This window comes from Sturnira hondurensis, unplaced genomic scaffold (genome assembly GCF_014824575.4).
Source record: "Sturnira hondurensis isolate 20B ecotype Veracruz unplaced genomic scaffold, ASM1482457v3 Scaffold0024400, whole genome shotgun sequence".
Taxonomy (NCBI): domain Eukaryota; kingdom Metazoa; phylum Chordata; class Mammalia; order Chiroptera; family Phyllostomidae; genus Sturnira; species Sturnira hondurensis.
Genome location: NW_028097031.1, coordinates 167483 through 185909, shown reverse-complemented (window position 1 = coordinate 185909; position 18427 = coordinate 167483). Strand labels below are relative to the sequence as shown.

Genomic DNA, 18427 nt, shown 5'->3' with positions numbered 1-18427 from the left:
ATTTATTAGAAAAAATTGTAAAATTACAGTTTTATCTTGTGAGGCATTCACCATCAATCAAGGCTTGGCAATTACGCAGACAGCCCCAAGGGGGCGGTGAAGCGCTGCGGAGGGCGTCTGCGCCCAGCACCCGGCACCGCGCGGTCGGCCCAGGGTGGGTCAAGGGAGTCGGGACTTCCTCGACCCTTTTGGGGCGCCCGGCTGGGCTGCCAGACACCAGGCCGGGCCCCTACCCCGTTCGGTGAGGTTCACTCTGCGCCCCGGCTTCCCGGCCACCACTTGGGTCTGCAGTACGGCGCCAGCTATGTCAAGAACAAATGGAGGTTTGACGGACGGAGCCAATATGGCACTTTTCAGTCCCACCCTGTCGTCCCAAAGGTCTCCTTTTGGGGGTACATGATTGGGAAGACCCCGAGGCATCCAGTCCTTCCACCAAAGAACATTCGAATACCAGTTCTTGTCGGCTCCTGGCGGAGGCGCCTATCCCATCGTCCTCTCCGGCGTCGGGGACTGGAGCCGCTCTGGCCGGCGCCGGCATCTCTATGGTATTGACAATGGAGGGGCGGGGCCTCCGCTGTCAGAGCCGAGGGTGGGTGCTGCAAAGCTGCGGGCCGGGTGGGAGAGGGGACGTGATGGGTGCTGTGAAACCGCGTCCTCAGTGTGGGGCCGTCCTCAGCAGGGGCCAGCTGAGCCTGAAGTCTGGAAAGTCCAGGTTCCAGATGGGGGGGGCGTGCAGGTGCGGCAGGCGCGCGGGACCCAAGAGCAAGCAGGGTGTGCTTGGCCCACGGATGGGCACTGTCCGGGACCCCGGGACTTGCACAAAGCTCCGCAACGCCCTCCGCTTCGTCGCGTCTTCACCTAGGCTTCATGCCACTGGCGTTTCCTTGACCCAGGCTGGGGAGCCGGGGGATGGGTCAGGGGGGTACCTGGAATCTGATAGAGCTGCCTACTGCTATTGTGACCTGGCTGCAGAGCCCTTGGGCGACCCCCATCCTGGGAGGCAAGGATGCGACGAATGTGACTGGGTCTTTTCCCTGCAGGTGTCATGGTTTCCTGCCCTGTTTTCTTAATTGTCTTAAAAGTTACGGTATCACAACAACCTGACGAAAGAATGACTTTGAGGATTTGCTGAGACTTGAAACACCAAGTTGCATGCAGCATCGTTATGTTCTATTTGTAATGGTTGGAGGAGCTAAACATTTTATATGCAGGCTATAACAAGTTTCCGTGAAAGTGAGCAAGATTTGTGTTTCTTTGCAAATTAGCTGTGTTAGGTTCAGCATCTGCTTTGGGTATTGTAGTATTAAAGAAATACAAGCTCCTTAGCAACTACAGTTTAGTGAAGAGGACTTATTTGTAAAGCATAATAAAGGCAGTTTTCTGATTTTATATTGTGCCTTTAACCTCCAGTTTTTGTAAACGTTTGTGATTAGGGAAGAGGAAGGGGGTGAAGTAGGAGATTACATTTACATTGGGAATTTGTTAGCCCTGAGTTGTTTTGGCAGAAATATGTCTAAGAAATTATTGGCAGACAGTACATAACAGTGTATCGTTCAACTTACTGGTTAATTATGTGTTTGTGGAGTAAAGGAAAAGGAGATGACTGCTGTGTGTACTTTGAAGGCCCCGCAGTTGGTGCCATTTTACTGCAATAAGGACAAGGTGTGGCAGAGTTTGGCAATGGCAGAAACTGGTTCCTGCCAGTCAGAGAAATGCCCAATGTGGGAGACGGGCTCTCAGGAGAGAGGGGTCAGCTTTTGTTCCGAGGCTGAGGATTGTTTAACTGCTCATCCCTTTTATTGGTATCATGAAATATTTATTAACACCTGAGCACATTAGATTTTATGCATGACAGGTTTAAAAGAAAATGATAATTACTATTCTTAAGGAACCTGCTCCCCAAAAGTGAATATGTGAAATAAACAGAAGGCTCTTTTATGGTTTGGGAGGTGCCTGAGTCCATTCTATCTGTGGGGGGAGAAGCAGGACTTAGAAAAGGGGTGAACAAAGTGAGAATACAAATGGGTCCCTCAGGTGTCCTGGTGAGAGACAGTAAAGAAGGTGAAGTTCACTCACTAAGTCTCTCTGTCTCACACTGAGAGTCTGAATATCTGTGCCAGTAGTTGGAGAGGAATAGATGTCAGAACCGTGTGTTTCTGGGACCATAATCCTACCTTTCTAAAAACAGAAACTGTTTTGTAACTCTTGCTGCATAATGAATTACCCCAAAACTTAGAGGCTTAAAAAAGATCTTTTCTTTTGTCTCAGTCTGTCTCTTAATAGAGAAATGTAATACACTTATATTTACTGTGGTATTTGTGTTTGCTGTGTTTGGTCCCAATTGCTTTGGGGGTGGAGGTAAGGTTTTCTTTGCTTTTTTTTTCCTTTTCTGTTCTGCTGTACTATATTGATCAAGTGTTCTCTAGTCTTCTCCCCTCTCCCTAGAGATTGAGAGATTTAGAAGCCCTACCCCTCGGCCTTTTTTCCCAGGAATTGTACGTAGGTGTTGTAATTTCTGAGGCAGAACTCTCAAAATTCTTCATTTGCCTGCGTGTAGAATCCTACAGCGACCCTTTGCTCTCAGAGCTCTGTGCCCCATGACGGTTCGGTGTTTTTGTTAATGTCAGTCACACTGTTTTGCAGATAACCTTTTTGTTTTTTCTGGACTTGAATGCTGATAAAGAATTTTCTCTTTATCTTTTAAATTTATTTTTTCTTTTAATGCTCAGTTCTTTGTCCTTTTTTCCTCCTCAGACTTTGGAGGGGGAAAATAAAAATCGAAACTTTTTTTATTCACTTGTGGTTTTTGAAGCAGTCATTTCCCTTTGCAATGCTTCTGCTAAACCTTCAGCTGGGCGGTTGGGCTTTTCATCTCCATAACCTCTGTCCTGTTTTCAGAGGGCTCCTTTTACGTGGAAGTCTGCCATTGTTATTGACAATAAAGTATGTCTTTTTTGGAGTGTAACTGGCACATAATAAACTAAGAGAAAGAAAGGAGATAAACATCAATGTGAGAGAGAGACATCGATTGATTGCTTCTTGAACTCACCCTAAGGAGGGAACAAAGTCCCAAACGGGGCACATGCCATGACCAGGAATCTGTCACTTTGCAGGGCAATGCTCAACCAACTAAGCCACCTGGCCAGGGCCTAGTACCACAGTTCTGATCACTGTAGCTTTATTATAAGGCTTAAAATCAAATGGTGTAGTGCTTCAACTTAATTCGTCCTTTTCAAAGTGTTCCTATTCTGGGTCTTTTGCATTTCCCTATAAAGTTTAAAGAATGTGGCCCTGGCCGGTGTAGCTCAGTGGATTGAGCACAGGCCTGCGAACCAGAGGATCGCGGTTCGATTCCCAGTCAGGGCACATGCCTGGGTTGCAGGCTGGTTCCCTGCAGGCCAACTCCCAGCAGGGGATGCACAAAAGGCAACCATACATTGATGTTTCTCTCCCGCTCCTTCCCCTCTAAAGATAAATAAATAAATAAATAAAATCTAAAAAAAAAAAAAAGTTTAAAGAATGTAATGATCTGTATGTAGTTTTTATTACAGAATGGAAGTTCAGTCATTCTCAATGAATCATTTATTCTTTAGTCTCTGAATTAAAACAACACAAAACAAAAATTCAGGTGTCACACAACATGGACAACTTTAACTGGACAAATGATTTCAGTATTCTGTGCCAGCTAACCACTCTGCAACAGACATTTCATATTAGTTAAGGTTCTTCAGTTAGAGGCCCCAGAGAGGAGAAAGGGGTTTATTGGGAAAGTGCTGAGTAGCTCATAGCCATGAAGGGTAAGTCACGGGAGTATAGGGCAGCTCTGAGAACTGGGCACCGGACCTGAGGGCTTGATGTCTTTGCGACATTTTTTCCCCAGCCTGCCCCTTGTCACTGAGCCCATGGTCTGCAAGGAGGAAATGAATGTTCCTCACCAGCTCCACTCGGGAAAATTCTGGAAAGGAGTCTGGTCCAGCCTGGGCCATCTCCATCACTCATTTAATCACTATTAATCAACCACTACTGGGAAGTGATTACTAATTAGACATTATTAATCACGACTACTAATAAGGGAGATGGAGAATCCTAATTGTTCGGCTCTGGAGTGTGGATATCAACCCCTTTCCCAAAGGAAGGGGTTGCTGTTAGCAGAGGAAGCATGGACAGTACTGCTGGGTGCAGGGACGGTGCCCACGGCCGTGTAGTGAATGTTACTTTGGGAGGCATGGCCTCGGAGAAATAGGTGACAGTCAGCAGGCTCTCTCAAACGTCCCTGACACACATTCCCATCTAGCCTGTCTTGCCTACAATGCCGTCCTCTTCAGGTCACTTATCAGACCTCTTCGGGTCACTTACATGCTTAACGGCATGTAAGAAATGTCGGTTTTTTGTACCGGAAAGTTACGGAGAGAGTAGGTCTGTAATGCTCTCAACACAAGAAAAGGTGACATGTGAAGTGGTGTATGTGTTCACTAACCTTATTGTGGTAATCACTTCAAAGTATGTATGTATGTCAAATCATAAAACTGTCCACCTTGGCTTACACAGTGTACCCAATTGATTATATCTCAAGAAAGCCAGGAAAAGTAAAATTACTGATGACAGTTTAAAAAAGAAATACCAGTTTTACACCTTGGTTTTTGTATTTGTGAAATTACTGCTGATAATGTTTTGATAGTATTCTATGGCAGCCCATAATCTTCGTCTGAATGTTTTTCTCTGCTTCCCATGCTAGGGTGACTGGGAATGGCCACGGGAACCGGCTGCCCGTGTCCTGATGGCGTTGCGTGTGCTCTGACGCTTTGTCTGGGATGGCATCCGAGGCTGAGAAGACCCAGGCCCTGCTCCAGTCTTGCAGCACCGAGTCTGTCCTTTCCAGCCTCGGGCTGGGGCTCTTCTGCCTGGTCGCTGACCGGCTCCTGCAGTTTTCCCTAATTCAGCAGAATCCCTGGCTGCGCGCCCTCTCCGACAATGCCGTGCACGGCGTGATCGGCATGTGGTCCTGGGCAATCGTCATCGGAGTCAAGAAGAAGACCGACTTGAGAGAAATCGTTTTAGCTGGGTTTTTAGCCTCTGTTATTGACGTAGACCACTTTTTCCTAGCTAGATCCCTGTCTTTAAAGGTAAGAAGCATGTCTGTTTAATTTTTCGGTCCTTTAACATCGTTAGCTCCATTATATGGAACTTTCTCCCCCGACGGTGCGCACAGGCAGTGGGGTCATTCTCAGGGCTGTCCTGCCCTCCCTGTGTCCATGTTCTTCTTCAGGGTCTCACTTACATTTGCCCGCATATTCTTCGTGATTCATCACTAGCACACAGCTGCTGCGTGCTCACTAACAGCTGAATGGCTTTAAGATGATCCCAGGCCTGGGCCGTGACTTCAGTGGATTCATTCTCGAGTCCCTCTGGGAGCCACAGGTGTGCATTTCAGTGGGCTGGTCGGGACACAGTCCCTGGCAGAGAAGTTGCAGGATTTCGTTCCGTCGTCGGGGGTTTAGCCATACTTGCCAATGAACCAAGCTTAGCGTGGCAGGTCAGATAATACTTTCTGGGGTCAGCAGATTTGCCTACCTTTCACATGTTTATGACCTGTAAACATTTCATGGAAAGAAATATAAACTCAGAGCAAGCAAGGACTTCTGTCCCCACTGGCCTAGAACAGTGCCCGGCCCACCTGGTAGTGTTCCTAGAGACTTGGTGAACGAAGGGGAAACGGTGGCCTCTTCTCCCTGTCACGTGTCAGCATTGCACCGGTGTTTCTCAGAGGCTGCCTTTCTGGTTTAGAGACTTGGCCAGTGCGGAGTCGGTAACTCCTGACTAAAGACAAGTTGAGCTCTTGTTTGCTCTCTGTAGAGGCAGTGCAAGGTCGGGGTCAGAGGTCTGAGTTCGGGGGCGCAGTGTTGTGCACGCCAGCACTCCTTTTCTTCCCCAAGTCCCAGCCTCCTCGAGGGTAGAATGCGGATTGTAACGTTAACGGCCTCGGGAGGGTTGTTGTGAGGGTCGAACAAGCAGTGCCCCGACGCTCCTTAGCAAACAGTGAGTGACAGACGTTAGAGGTCGGGGTGGGCTCCAGAATTCATCTCTCGGTGCAGTTTTTAAAGCTATGTGGGCTGTTTGCCCTGCTGACTCTTTGACACACTCAGAAGCCGCGGTGTTATACTGCAGGCCGCGGGGCCAGGCAGGGGCCCGGCGTCAGTTCCAGCTCTACCCCTGAGCCGCCCAGCGCGGGGCAGCTGCGTAGCCTTTCCCAGTCTCAGCTTCTTCTTTGTAAAATAGTCCCCGGCTCATGGGACTGTTACAAGAATTAAACAAGATAGTGCAGGTAAAGTATAGCATTGTGCTGATATTGATCCCTTTTTAAAACTAAATTTCTTAAATAGAGCTTATTGGGATGACGTTGGTTAAAACCATACAGGTTTCAAATGTACAGCTCAACAAAACGTCATCTGCGTGCTGCAGCGTGCGCCCATCCCCCACAGTAAAGTCTCTCTTCCTCCCCAATTATCCCCCTTTTCTCTCTTCCTTCCACCTCTCCCCATCCCCCTTTTCTTCTGGCTATCACCAGACTGGTGCCTGTGCCTGTGTTTTGCTTTTAGATACATATATTGGGTCGGCTGAAAGTTCGCTTGGTCCTTTCTGTAAGACGGCTCCAGTAGCGCTTAGTTGTCTTTAACTTCTTTTGAAACAGTTGTGTTAGATTGAACTGTGACAGCGGGCATATCAGTGTGCTTTAAAAAAAAAAATTGGTGCCTTTTTGCATAGCCATTTTAATGTTGTAGGTGGAAGAAATACACACTTTTGGCGTATTATGCTTTATAATTTCAAGGAAGGTAAAAAGGCAACTGAAGTGCAAAAAAAATGTGTGCAGTGTGTGGAGAAGGTGCTGTGACTGATGGAACATGTCCGAAGTGGTTTGTGAGGTTTCGTGCTGGAGATTTCTCCCTGGACGATGCTCCACGGTTGGTAGACCAGGTGAAGTCCATAGTGATCAAACCAAGACATTCGTTAATTGAGAACAGTCAGCGTTATACCTCGCAGAAAATACCTGATATGCTCAAAGTATCCAAGTGAGTAAAGTTATTGGTGAATCTGAAAAATGTGTCTTTGATTTTACAAAAGAAGCTTAGTGGACTTTTTGGCAAACCCAGTATCCTGCTTGACCATCTCACATTTTTTTCCCACCCAGCCCCTTGATTGATCCTGGGTTGTGAATGAAGTGTGCACATTTTTCCCGGCAGGCTGCGCTGACTCTCCCGCGAAGGCCTTTCCTGCACTGTTCCACGGTGATCCCCGCTGTGGCTCTGACCCTCAAGTTCACAATGCTCCTCTTCAAGCTCAAAGACTCCTGGTGCTTCCTGCCCTGGATGGTGTTCATGTCCTGGACCTCCCACCACGTCCGCGATGGCATCCGCCACGGCCTGTGGATATGCCCATTTGGGAACACTGCTCCCTTGCCGTTCTGGCTGTATGTGGTGGTCACTTCGTCCTTACCGCACGTCTGCTCCCTGGCCATGTATTTCACCGGGGCCAGACACGTGATGTCTTCAAAGCACGGCATTCGCATCGATGTCTGAGCTGACCACGTGGCAGCCTGCAAGGAGCCTGGCTCAGACAGACAGTGAAGGGCAAGCCCACGTTGAGGGGAGTTTTCGAACACACATTAGGTACTTGCGTTATTATAATTCCTGAATCCTCTTGCTCGACAGGCATGGACACATTTTTAAAGTGATACACTTAGAATGCTGCTTCTCTGTCTATATGTAGTGCTAGAGGTCCGTTTATTCCATCGTTTCTTCTATCCATCTGGCTTTGCCCGTAGCTCTATTAGATCAACATCCAGTTAAGTTTTCTGGATGTATAGTTTTAAGGGAGCCTATTTCCTGATGAAAAACAGTTCAAATTTTAGGGGGACTAATTTGTGGAGAGTTAGGGTTATACCTGGATCCTCGTTTCCCTGAGACGTTGCAACAGTGGAATGGCCGTGTTAGTGAGATCATGAATGAGATGACTAGGGATGCTCACATTTCTCTCCGTCGTGTGCGTATCTGGACTGAAGTTTAATTTGCCGGGTGCTCTAGTGCATTGTGATTTTTGGCAGAATCGGCTTTAGTAGTCTTGTGAGAAATTGTCATGATATTCATACATGACAGTAACTGACATTAGATCTAAGCTATTGTTCAGCAGTCACTTTAGGCCAGAGTAACATCTTCCTGAAGTGCTGTTTTGGGTGTCTTTGCCCCCAGATCTCATGTGCTACAGTTTTAACTGTTTTGAAAAGCATAACTAAATTTAACAAAACCTTTGTTAAAAATTAATGTGAAAAAAATATTGATATGTGGCTCATAACCATAGAATTTGAATTCACACCCAGAAAAGGACTCTCCAGTGATGTCATTTTGAATGTGAGCTCCTGAATGTGCCGTCAAAATGGTTCTAGTTGCTGTCAATGTGTTTACACACTCTTTGGAAATATTGTACCAGTTATGTCATTTTTTTTAAAAAATCTGCCTGATATTGAGAGACAATGCATTTTTGTTCAAAGTAGTCTTAGAAAAGTTGATTTTTTCCTTGATTTGACCTTCTGTCAAAAGTGATTAGCCTTCATTGGCAAAGGGAATCTAACGCTGTAAATTTTACATGCGCACAGTTTATGTTACTTAGACATGAAAGTCCACACTGCAAAGGCACCGACTTTCACGGCACATATACCATGCGCCGTCTTCGTGTTTTTCACTCATTCGTGACTTTCGACGCTAGTGACTATGTGCCTTCCTCTCTGAGAAATGGTGCGGCGATGCCTTACTGATCCAAGGCAGGCCTTTGTTACTAAGTGGAGTGGTTCCGTAAATTGTTACCAAGGCTCCAGGCCCTCAGTTTAGTTTTTGTTGTTGTTAACCAGTTGGTGGTAATCTGTTATATTTTACAACTTACTGGGTCTTACAATCTGTCATTATCTTTTGAGAGCAATTATTGTATCTATTTGGTTGACTTAATAGTAAATATTGTGGGGGGTAAATTAAGGTAAAGGTTTTTAAAAAGCCTATGACTTCAGAAATCCATGGAAATAAAGTCTGCATCTTGTATAACTTTTCCTGACTAAATTATAAAACTCTACTTTTCTTTTTCTCCATATTAAACAAAGGACTATCTTTAAAACACAGGGCCTTCCTTAAGAATGTCACAATGAAAAGTTGGGGGGTATTCTAACTTTCTTTATCAGAATGGGGGTTCACTTTGCCCGTGACGCTTTGCCCAAACAGCTAAGTGTGGGCTCATCCTTGCTCTCACCACTACCATCAGGAGTGTTTCCCATCCCCGCAGTGGTCTCTGAAAGCTGTGGTCATCACCTCTAGAAACACGGCGGCTGACCTCCTGTGCCCTGGTTCTGTTGCTTTTCTTAGTGAAGGAGTTTTTGTCATGACCTTAGCCTGATGGCTGGGCTGTGTCTCGTCTGCACGTGTGTGACGTCTGTCCCCTGGACATCCTCCATCCTCTTACCTGTCCCGCCTGCCCACGCTGCCACCTTCCTGAGCCATACTGGGTATGCTGGCTGCCCAGAGGGCCCTCACCTGAACTCAGCATCCCCGAGTCTCGTTTTCCTTAGTTGCGGGCCCCTGATGCCTATGGGTTAAAATTCCCATTTTATCAGCCTCCCACCTGCACCCCATCAGGCAGATCCCCCCTGAGCTCTTTTGGCTGGAGGAACACTCACTTAGTTTTGTCCTTTTTCCCATCCAAAGGGGACAGGAACAGGGGCTGTTCTGGTCCTTGCTCACCCTGTCACAGCCAAACCTCTTATCCATCCGAGTTCTCCGTTTTCTTCATTTGGTATCTCCTGGTGTTCCTCCCCCTCTCACACCACCCTCTAGGACCACTCCCACCTTGGACCACGTGAGTACTCGGGTCCCTTTTGTCTTTCGATGTCACCCTCAGGCATCAGGGGCCGCGGGAACTCCGGGCTTCAGTATTTCCCCCTTCATCTGAGCCCCGACTCTCTTCATCCTCACGTCCTACCAGCCCCACACCGTGTGGCAGGCCTTCGTACCTCCTTTCCAGGTGCCGCTGCTCAGCCCTGAGACCTCCGACTGGTTTCTTTTTCTCTCCCAGTGCTTCTCAACAAGCAGACGTCAGTGCCACCTGTAAGTCAGGTTGAAACAGGGATTGCTCGGGAGCTGCCCCCAGAGTTTTGACGTAGGCGCCGAGAATTCGCGTTTCCAACAAGTTCCCGATGGATATCTGTGCCGCGGCCCAGGGACCACACCTTAGGAACCACCGCTCTGCACCCACCCTTCTTCCTTCACTTCATTCTCCTCTCCTCCCCTCTCATCAGTGAGCCAACTCTGCCGTTCTATGGCTTAAAACCAATAAGCCTTTTCTGGCTTCACCTGGGACAAAAGAGGCATCACCAAATTGACCGCAAAAGATACAGCCTTCCCAAGATCCAGAGCCGTTCCCAAAGACCTCCGTTGTCACAGGAGGCCGTGAAAGTGATCTCCTGTGGAAATAAGGTGACAGACCCCCTATCTGCTTCTGGAAAGGCAGTGCTGGGGCGGAGATCTTCCCAGCACACACAAAACCTTGCGGGAGAAGATGACAGGCCTCTTACAGACTGGGACCCCTGGTGAGTCAGTCCACACTCCCCTGACAGCTGAGGCAGAGAGAACGCTGCTTGTCACTTCCTGTCCCCGGCTCCTAGCCAGCTGGTTAGCCACCTGACTCAAGCCCCACAGTCTGTGCCCCCGGCTGGAGGAAACCGGAGAATATCCTCAGTGGTGACAACCCCAACGTCTCAGGACACAAAAATAGGATGAGAGAGAATCTCACATTACGATTTTCGGAAAGCCAGGGATCAGCAGGTACCCCAAACCAAATTTTTACGATCCACAATTCAGACGCCTCCCGGAAACACTGGATTGAAGGAGGGTGTGCTCACTTTCCCCGTGCGTGGCTGTGCATGCTCCGTGCTCTATTCTAGAGGCCAGGACACACCCATGCCGGGCGGACAGAAGAAATCATGGGAATGTGCCTGTGTGCTGGGCTCCCAGAGAAGGGATGTCTATCGGTCTGTGTAACCCCAGATGTCCTGACAAACAGTGACCCAGTGATCGCACGTGCAGGTGGGTTTCCGCTTGGCTTCCCACAGTGTCTCCTCTGGACTCAAGTCGCAAAGCGATAGCCCATAAGGGATTTCTTTGCCGAATTACGAATCCACTCATCTCATTAAGTGACTCCCCTGGCACAGAACTGCGCTATCCCAGGACCTCAGGGGAATCTGACGACCTTTTTGCCTCGGCACAGAATACCCTATAAATCATTCCACATGTGTGCAGGCCCATAGTCTCAGGGTCTCCTGAGAAAAGCCACTCGCCGCTTCTCCTCGCCAGCGGTGACTGTGTGAGTAATGCCTGTTCCACAGGATGAAAGACACGCTGAACTTATACTGAAATCCGTAGATAGGGTAAGAGGTGGGTTTTGATTTAGTCTTGTTATGAATTTATAGATATTATTTTGTTTATGAGGGTACTTTTACCTCTCCATTTTATCAAAAAATGCTTGTTTCTAATTCCTGCAACTTATTGTAAGTATTGTAATTGCTATGTTATAGAAATAAGTATTTAAATGTAAACCCCAAACCATTGAATCTAATTAACATGTAAGATAAAACAGTAGTGAATTGTTCTGATTCTCAGTTTGGCAAATTTTCGAAAAATCGAGAAGACTCGGTGTTGGCAGGATGTGTAAAGCGAGTAGGCATTGTTGGTGTGGAACAGAACTTTCTTGCCAGAGAGAATTTAGTAATATGTTTTTAAAGTCTAAGTCATTTTCCCCAGGAATTCCAAATTCCAATGCTAGGGATTTATTCTGAAGAACTAAACGGGTACATGTACAAAGGACAGTTTTGTTGGTTGCTGAAAATGAAAAAAACAAAGTACCTAGAAACCACTTAAAAGCCTTTAACTAGAGAATTACACCCTCAGTTATTGAACTGTGCAATACTCACGGATGGAGCAGACCCGTGTAATGATATGCAATACCATCTGTATGAAATATTTAAAAAGTAAAAACCCGTAGTGGTATTTCCACTTTTCTACCGTAAGCGCGGTTCTCAGGCTGCGGGGCAGGTCTGGTCTGACTTAGCCCCCGACACCCAGGGTTCCTCGGAAGCCCGTGCCGTGGGTGCTGGCGTGGTTGTCCCAGTGGGGGAGCAAGCCGTCGACATGCTTCTCTGTGTCCACGCGGATTCACCACCTCGGATAGACCCACATGGCTCTGTCACTTAACATATGTGTCAACCAACCCAGGGATATTCCAAGACCCATGTTAGAGCCACCCCCCAGCCAGGAGGCTCAGAGGCTTCCATTTTGATCTGAGAAACTATGAATGAATGATTCTCCACAGTTACTTTGCACTTTGCATAAATCCACAGCATTACCACACGCCCCCTTGGCATTTGCTTACTTCCCAGGAATCATAATAATTAATGAGTTTCTGAAGCATTTTACTCTGTTGCTTGCCCTTGCCAGGAGTCGTTGTGTTACTGAACAGAAGTCTGGGGGGGGGGGACAATATTTGACCCACCAAGGGATGCCAAAAACTGTTACAGAAAACAGGGGCCCCTCCCAAGGACGGTATACTAATACCTACTGGGCTCGTCTGTCCGCCACCAGAGGAAAGCCATCTCTCAATGCCAGAGATTTGTGAAAAGGAAAGGAAAGGTTTATTCAAAGCTATACACACTTAAAGCAGTGACCCGATGTCCCCATAAAAATATCAAACCCCATTTAGGATAACCACAGACGCCTACAGTGCTTCCTTCTCCCCCTGCCCTAATTCAGGGTACTGTAACTCAGGAAAAGAAGCACACGTCCGTGTTTCCAGGCCACTGGCATCGTCAGCTATGTTATCGTCCAGACGGGATCACCAATTAATCCAAAGCCATGTGGCACCTTCTCATGGTCTACTGGCAAAGAGTTCTTTCACCCTTCTTCCAGGCAAAGTCCCTCCTGCTTCCCAGGCCACGCAGCCAAAGGGAGCACCCCAAAGCCGTGTGGGCCTCTTCTACCAAAGCTGCAGGGGTCAGCACTCTGGCCAAAAGTGAGTGTCTTTCTTCTTCACCTGGCTGCAGGGGTCCCCACTCTGGCAAAACCGTGTGGCTCTCTCCTCAATGGCTGCCACATCTGCGTTTAAATCCCCGCACCAGTTCTCCTTTGCAGCCCCATTTCTGACTCCTCCCACAATCGGTTACACCTGCCAAGACTCCCGTGTCCTGCCAGCTTTACTGGGCTGCCCTAGTGAGTCTGGGCAGGTGTGGCCCCATGGCGTGGAGCCAGGTAACTCCACGCTGTCATGCAGGCAGGCACTGTAACTCGGGGAACCAGCCCCCGGTTACATCCTGGGTAGAAGTCACTCCCTTCTCCCTGGTTCAAAGCATGGCCACTGCTATTTAACATATCTGTGAAACCAGTTAAAGGTTATAGGTATGTTAAATGGCCATTCCAGAGGTAAGCTTCGAAATTGTTGCTATGCAAAACAGCTCTCAATGGCCCTCTCCTTTGTCCCTTCCCCTAGCTGACACCTGTGGGGGGTGGGTGAGGACATCTTAATATTTCCTGGACACCCTGAGCTCTGGACCCCATCCTAAATTCTTTTCTGGGGTCCCCCTCTTGGCTGCACCCTGCTACAGTTGGCTTTACATAACCAGTAGCACTAATGGCGCTTTGAGGTCTGGGCAGCTGTCCAATCCCATCAGCCCCGTAATTACCTGGACACATGCTTTGATCTTCCTCAGATATCTGTGTGTTATGAAAGCACCCACCGGAATTCACACACCTTTACGCATTCAATACAGATTTGACTTAATTGCTTAATTAAGAGCACTGGTCAGGTGCCCAGGTCAGCAATACCATCCAATCACACAAAGGGGAAGGCAGGGAGAAAATTTCCCCTAAATATTTGGGTGTGCTAAATAGAACATAAAATGTGGACTAGCACTCCATACCAGAGGACAGGCAGTGTGCCACCTCTAAATGTCAGTGGTCACACCTCACTACCCTTAGCTATTTCACACAGTCACGGGGAGTGGCTGGAGCTTTTTCAGGTATCAGTAAGAGGCCAGTTATAAGGACCCCATTGTAAGCTGTGTGGCCCCACCGCGGAGAGACACATATAAATACACTTCCTTCTTGCTGGTCCTCCAGGGTGTTGGCCCGGAACAATGGTCTCAGTGTTGGGCCTGGTTTCTTGGCCCGCAGAGAAGCCAATGTTCCTCTACATTCTGAACAGATGGGCACCAGGCTGCCCCTGGCCAGTCCGGCTTCCCGGAGAGTGGCAGGCGCCCAGGCCAGTCCCAGGGTATGAAACCCAGAGGAAATCACTCTGCAAGCCGCATGCCCCCACCTCGACATATCAGTCCAAGAGAAATGGGATGGAAAAAACTTCCGGGGATCTTTGAAAGGGTAAAACGACCACCGAAGAGTGAGAAGAAAGCACAGAAGAGAGAGGGGACGCTGTATGGCCCACTCAGAGGTGTGTGTGTGTGTGTGTGTGTGTGTGTGTGTGTGAATACTGTATCATCCTTCTACTGCTGCAGCAAATTACCATAAACTCAGTGCTTCAGGACAGGACAAACTTTATCGGACAGTTTTTACGTTTGAAATCCAGCACAGGTCCGCCTGGGCTAAAATCAGGCATTGGCGGGCCTGGCTCCTCCGGGCCGCAGGGGAGAATCTGTCTCCGCCCCTCTTTCAGCTCCTACACCTCCCCTGCCCTGGGGCTCCTGGCCACCTCCTCCCAGTTCCATTGAAGCTGGCAAAGGTCAACTCGGTTTCCTTCTCGAATGGCATCTCCCGGGCCCTCCTGCCATAGTCACTTCCCCCTTGGCCCCAGCTGGGAATGTTCTCTGAGTTGGGGGCGCACGTGATTATTTGGGGCTCACCTGGATGATCCAGGCTAAGCTCTTCATCTCAGGGTTCTTACTCACATTACAAAGCTGCTGTGGCTACATAAGGTAGCCTACTGACAGGTTCCAGGGATTAGGCCAGGGAGATCTCTGGCGCCAATATTCTGTTTACCTTTATTTTTAATTTTTGTTCTGTGGGTACGGGTCTTGTTTGTTTAATATGAGTTGTCAAGCCGCGCCCCCACCCCCCACCCCCGACCCCCACACACACCTTCCCACGACTGCTGCCTTGAACCCTGTGCCCTGGCTTCAATCTAGCCCAGCTGTCTTTGGACCAATCACTCATCCCCTTCGAGGCCAGCTACTTTTCAAGACTCCCCTCCCACGCTGTCTATAATGCCCAGACTGGTCCCAGCAATGGTGGGTTCCTTGAATTTCAGGGAAAGGCCCTCGAACTTGTCTTGCCAGAGTTCAATTTACTCTCGGGATAATAATGTCCTTCTCTTCCCCTTGCTATTAACGCTTACAGCTCTATCACTCTTCTGCTTTCTCCATGTAGAATTATTGAATCTTTATGTAAACCCTTTCTCTATTTAAAAGTTAAGATTTCAGTTCATACAAGGCTTAGCCAAGTAACTGTTCCTGGCTCCTGTGGGTAAAAATGAAGACAGTGCTTGCCCTCACGTGACATTGGTTCAGCAGCTACTGAACAAATGTTTAATGTGTTCCTTGGTCGTGCGTTAAAGACCAACGTTCTAATGGTGAAAGAGACATAGCCTCCCAGAAGAATGGCCGGGTTCCAAGTCGGGGGCCGTACAGAGACAGGACACTTTGGGACACCATGGTAAGTGCTTTCGTAGCAGCAAACACAGGGCCTCTGGGCCCCCTGGGAGAGAAAGGGCAAGTTACCAAACACTAAGAGCAAAGCAGGAGGGCTCCAGCGAAGGTGAGAGGGGGTCACAGGAGGGGTGGGAAGACCCTGCGAGGGGAGGCAGGGGCTCAGCCTTCAGGAAGCCTGGAGTGGGGCTGCAGGTAATCCGAATTACTGGAGCACGTGTTTTTTTTTTGGGGGGGGGGCGTGGTTGGAGGCAGCAGGCTGACGTGACCCAGGCCAGGAAAACCTTGCCTACCTGTGAAGGAGCTGTCACGGTAACCCGAGGGCACTGTGGAAACCCCGAAGGGTTGAAGCCTGCGGCCTGCTCCGTCCGGCTAGCCCTTCTTTCTGGAAGCTGTAACTGGGAGCTGAATCCTAGAGCCCCGGCATCTCACTTGGTGTCTTGTCGGCCTGTGTCCTTCCCACCGAGAACTTCGGAGAATGGGTGTAGCACCATAAGATGCCTACGGATTCAGTGCCAGTCACCTCCAAACCGGGGCTACTTACAATCTGAGAGTAAAACACTAGGAAGGCTATCGAAGGAAAACCAGCCCTCCCTTGACCAGATCAGGAATGTGGTTCCTCTGCCCTGGATGGCGGCCTTTGTGGTTGACGTCCAGCCTCCTCGCACGGAGCCCTGGACTATCGCAGAGCCTAGAACGAATGCGCGGGGCCCACCTTTGTGCACAGTTCGCCTTTGTGCACAGTTCCCTCTCTCTGGAAGCCATTTCCTTCCCCGCTCACACACCTGAGCAGCTCTCACTCCCCTCGACTCACCTTAGGTGTGAGCTGTCCATACACCATCTCGGCCTCTCGGTCCGGGCTCCACAGCAGAGCAAGGGCTCCAGTGCCGTGCAGTCCTCTGCGTCCTCCTGTCTTCCAGTCCTGTCATTGCAGTGTGACGTGGGGCAGGGCCCAAAGGCTTGTCCTGTCCGACCCTCATTCAGCTGCTGGGGGAGAGGCCTGCAATTCCAGCATGTCTGTGCATTTATCATTTATCATTGGTTCATGTAAAAGGCTCGGTGCTCTCTTAGGAAGGGAGCCCCAGATATCAGTCAACAAGAAACCAGGGCAAAGACATGTTGGTGAAGGGAAGGGGCTTTCTCAGCTCACCAGGGATTCAGAGAGAAATTCATCTGGGGGCGCCAAACCCACCACAGCCCTTCACAATGTCTCCACGTTTTGCTGAGCAGCCAGAACTGGGCAGAGGCAAAGAGGGCAGGGGTGCAGAATCTTTAGGTCAGCAGAAGGCTCCAGTGAGGACTGAGGCTGATCTCCAAAGGCAGGGGCCAGTGCCTGGCTGAGGGCACACCGAACCCGGAACAGGGAAGGAGAGCTGGCGACTGATGCCCCCACCCCCTGCCGGAGAGTGCCCTGCACAAGGCCCAGGAGATGATGCCTTGCTCCCGAGAAAAATTGGCTCATCCTGTGTGTGTTCACTTTGGGAAAAAAAAAAACAAACACAAGGAAGTATTAGGAAAATGGATAGATGGGGGTCTATGGGAGTTCTCAAACTTTCTTGGCTGACAGTTCTTCACATCCCAGTAATGTTTTGCTATACCACTAGACCAAAAGAAATACAAAACAGTTCCTGTTATTTTGTTAGATCCAAACGACCTCATACTAGCAGATGTGTGGTGCCCCACAGATGCCCCTGAGTTCCCCCCACCCCCATAATTAGGAATATCCCACAGCACCCTAAGAGCTGGTTGCAGAAACCTGTGGTATCTCAGCAGAGTTTGGGGCTCGAATTACTGATTGTCATGCACAGGAAGCCTTCTTGTTGAGGATCTTGGTGCTAGGAAGCATCAATCCCAGACAAGAACGAGCCCATCATAGGACCTGTAGGGCGGTTGTCCAGATTTCCCCTGAGGAACACAAAAGCCTGGGACCTTCCACCAGAACTAACGCTGAAATTGTCGGTTCTCTTCCTCCCTCCCTGCACCAGCCCAGGTTCCTCAAGGGCAGAAACACTGGCCCCACCTTACACTTTCCGCAGTGCAAGGTGGGGACTCAACACATTTTCACTGAATGAGTGAATGAATGAATGAATGGTTACATTTGTTTTCTTAGAATATAAGAGCTGACACATCCTAGACCATCTTATATCAGGTTTCTTCCCTGAAGTATCAGCTAAAAGAAGGAAAACACTGAAGGAACCCAAAACACTAATTTGAAAGAACCCAAGCACCCCTATGTTCACTGCAACATTATTTACAGTCGCCAAGATACGGAAGCAGCCCGAGTATCCATCAGTAGATGAGTGGATAAACACACTGGAATTCTACTGGCCATAAAAGAGGAAAATTTTACCCTTTGCAACAGTATGGATGGACCTGGAGAACATCATGCCAAGTGAACTAAGCCAGTCGGAGAAAGATAAGTACCATATGATTTCACTCATATGTGGAATCTAATGAACAAACTGAACAAGCAAAACAGAGACAGACTCATAGATGGAGAGCAGATGACAGCTAATGGGTGGGGGAAGTTACAGGGTGGAGGGATTGAGCAAAAAGGAAAAAGGACTCATGGACATGGACAGCAGTGTGGTGATTGCTAGGGTGGGGGGATATAAGGGGACTAAATAGTAATAGAAATAAATAAAGATAAAAAATAAAAGAAGGAAAATATAATTTTCCAGGTTCAAAGCC

General features: G+C 48.6%; 1 protein-coding gene across 4 annotated transcripts; it reads left to right on the top strand.

The window, feature by feature from the left end:
• Positions 1 to 203: 203 nt before the first annotated feature.
• Positions 204 to 9101, top strand: TMEM267 (transmembrane protein 267). 4 transcript variants are annotated; one of them, XM_037038465.1, is made up of 3 exons: positions 204 to 545; positions 4736 to 5123; positions 7239 to 9101. In XM_037038465.1, the coding sequence occupies exons 2-3, from the start codon at positions 4812 to 4814 to the stop codon at positions 7572 to 7574; spliced, it is 648 nt and encodes a 215-aa protein (XP_036894360.1). In that variant the 5' UTR covers positions 204 to 545; positions 4736 to 4811; the 3' UTR covers positions 7575 to 9101. The 4 variants fall into 4 exon arrangements, with proteins under 4 accessions (XP_036894360.1, XP_036894359.1, XP_036894358.1 ...); XM_037038464.1 differs by lacking the exon at positions 204 to 545 and adding an exon at positions 557 to 589; XM_037038463.1 differs by lacking the exon at positions 204 to 545 and adding an exon at positions 597 to 736.
• Positions 9102 to 18427: the final 9326 nt, after the last annotated feature.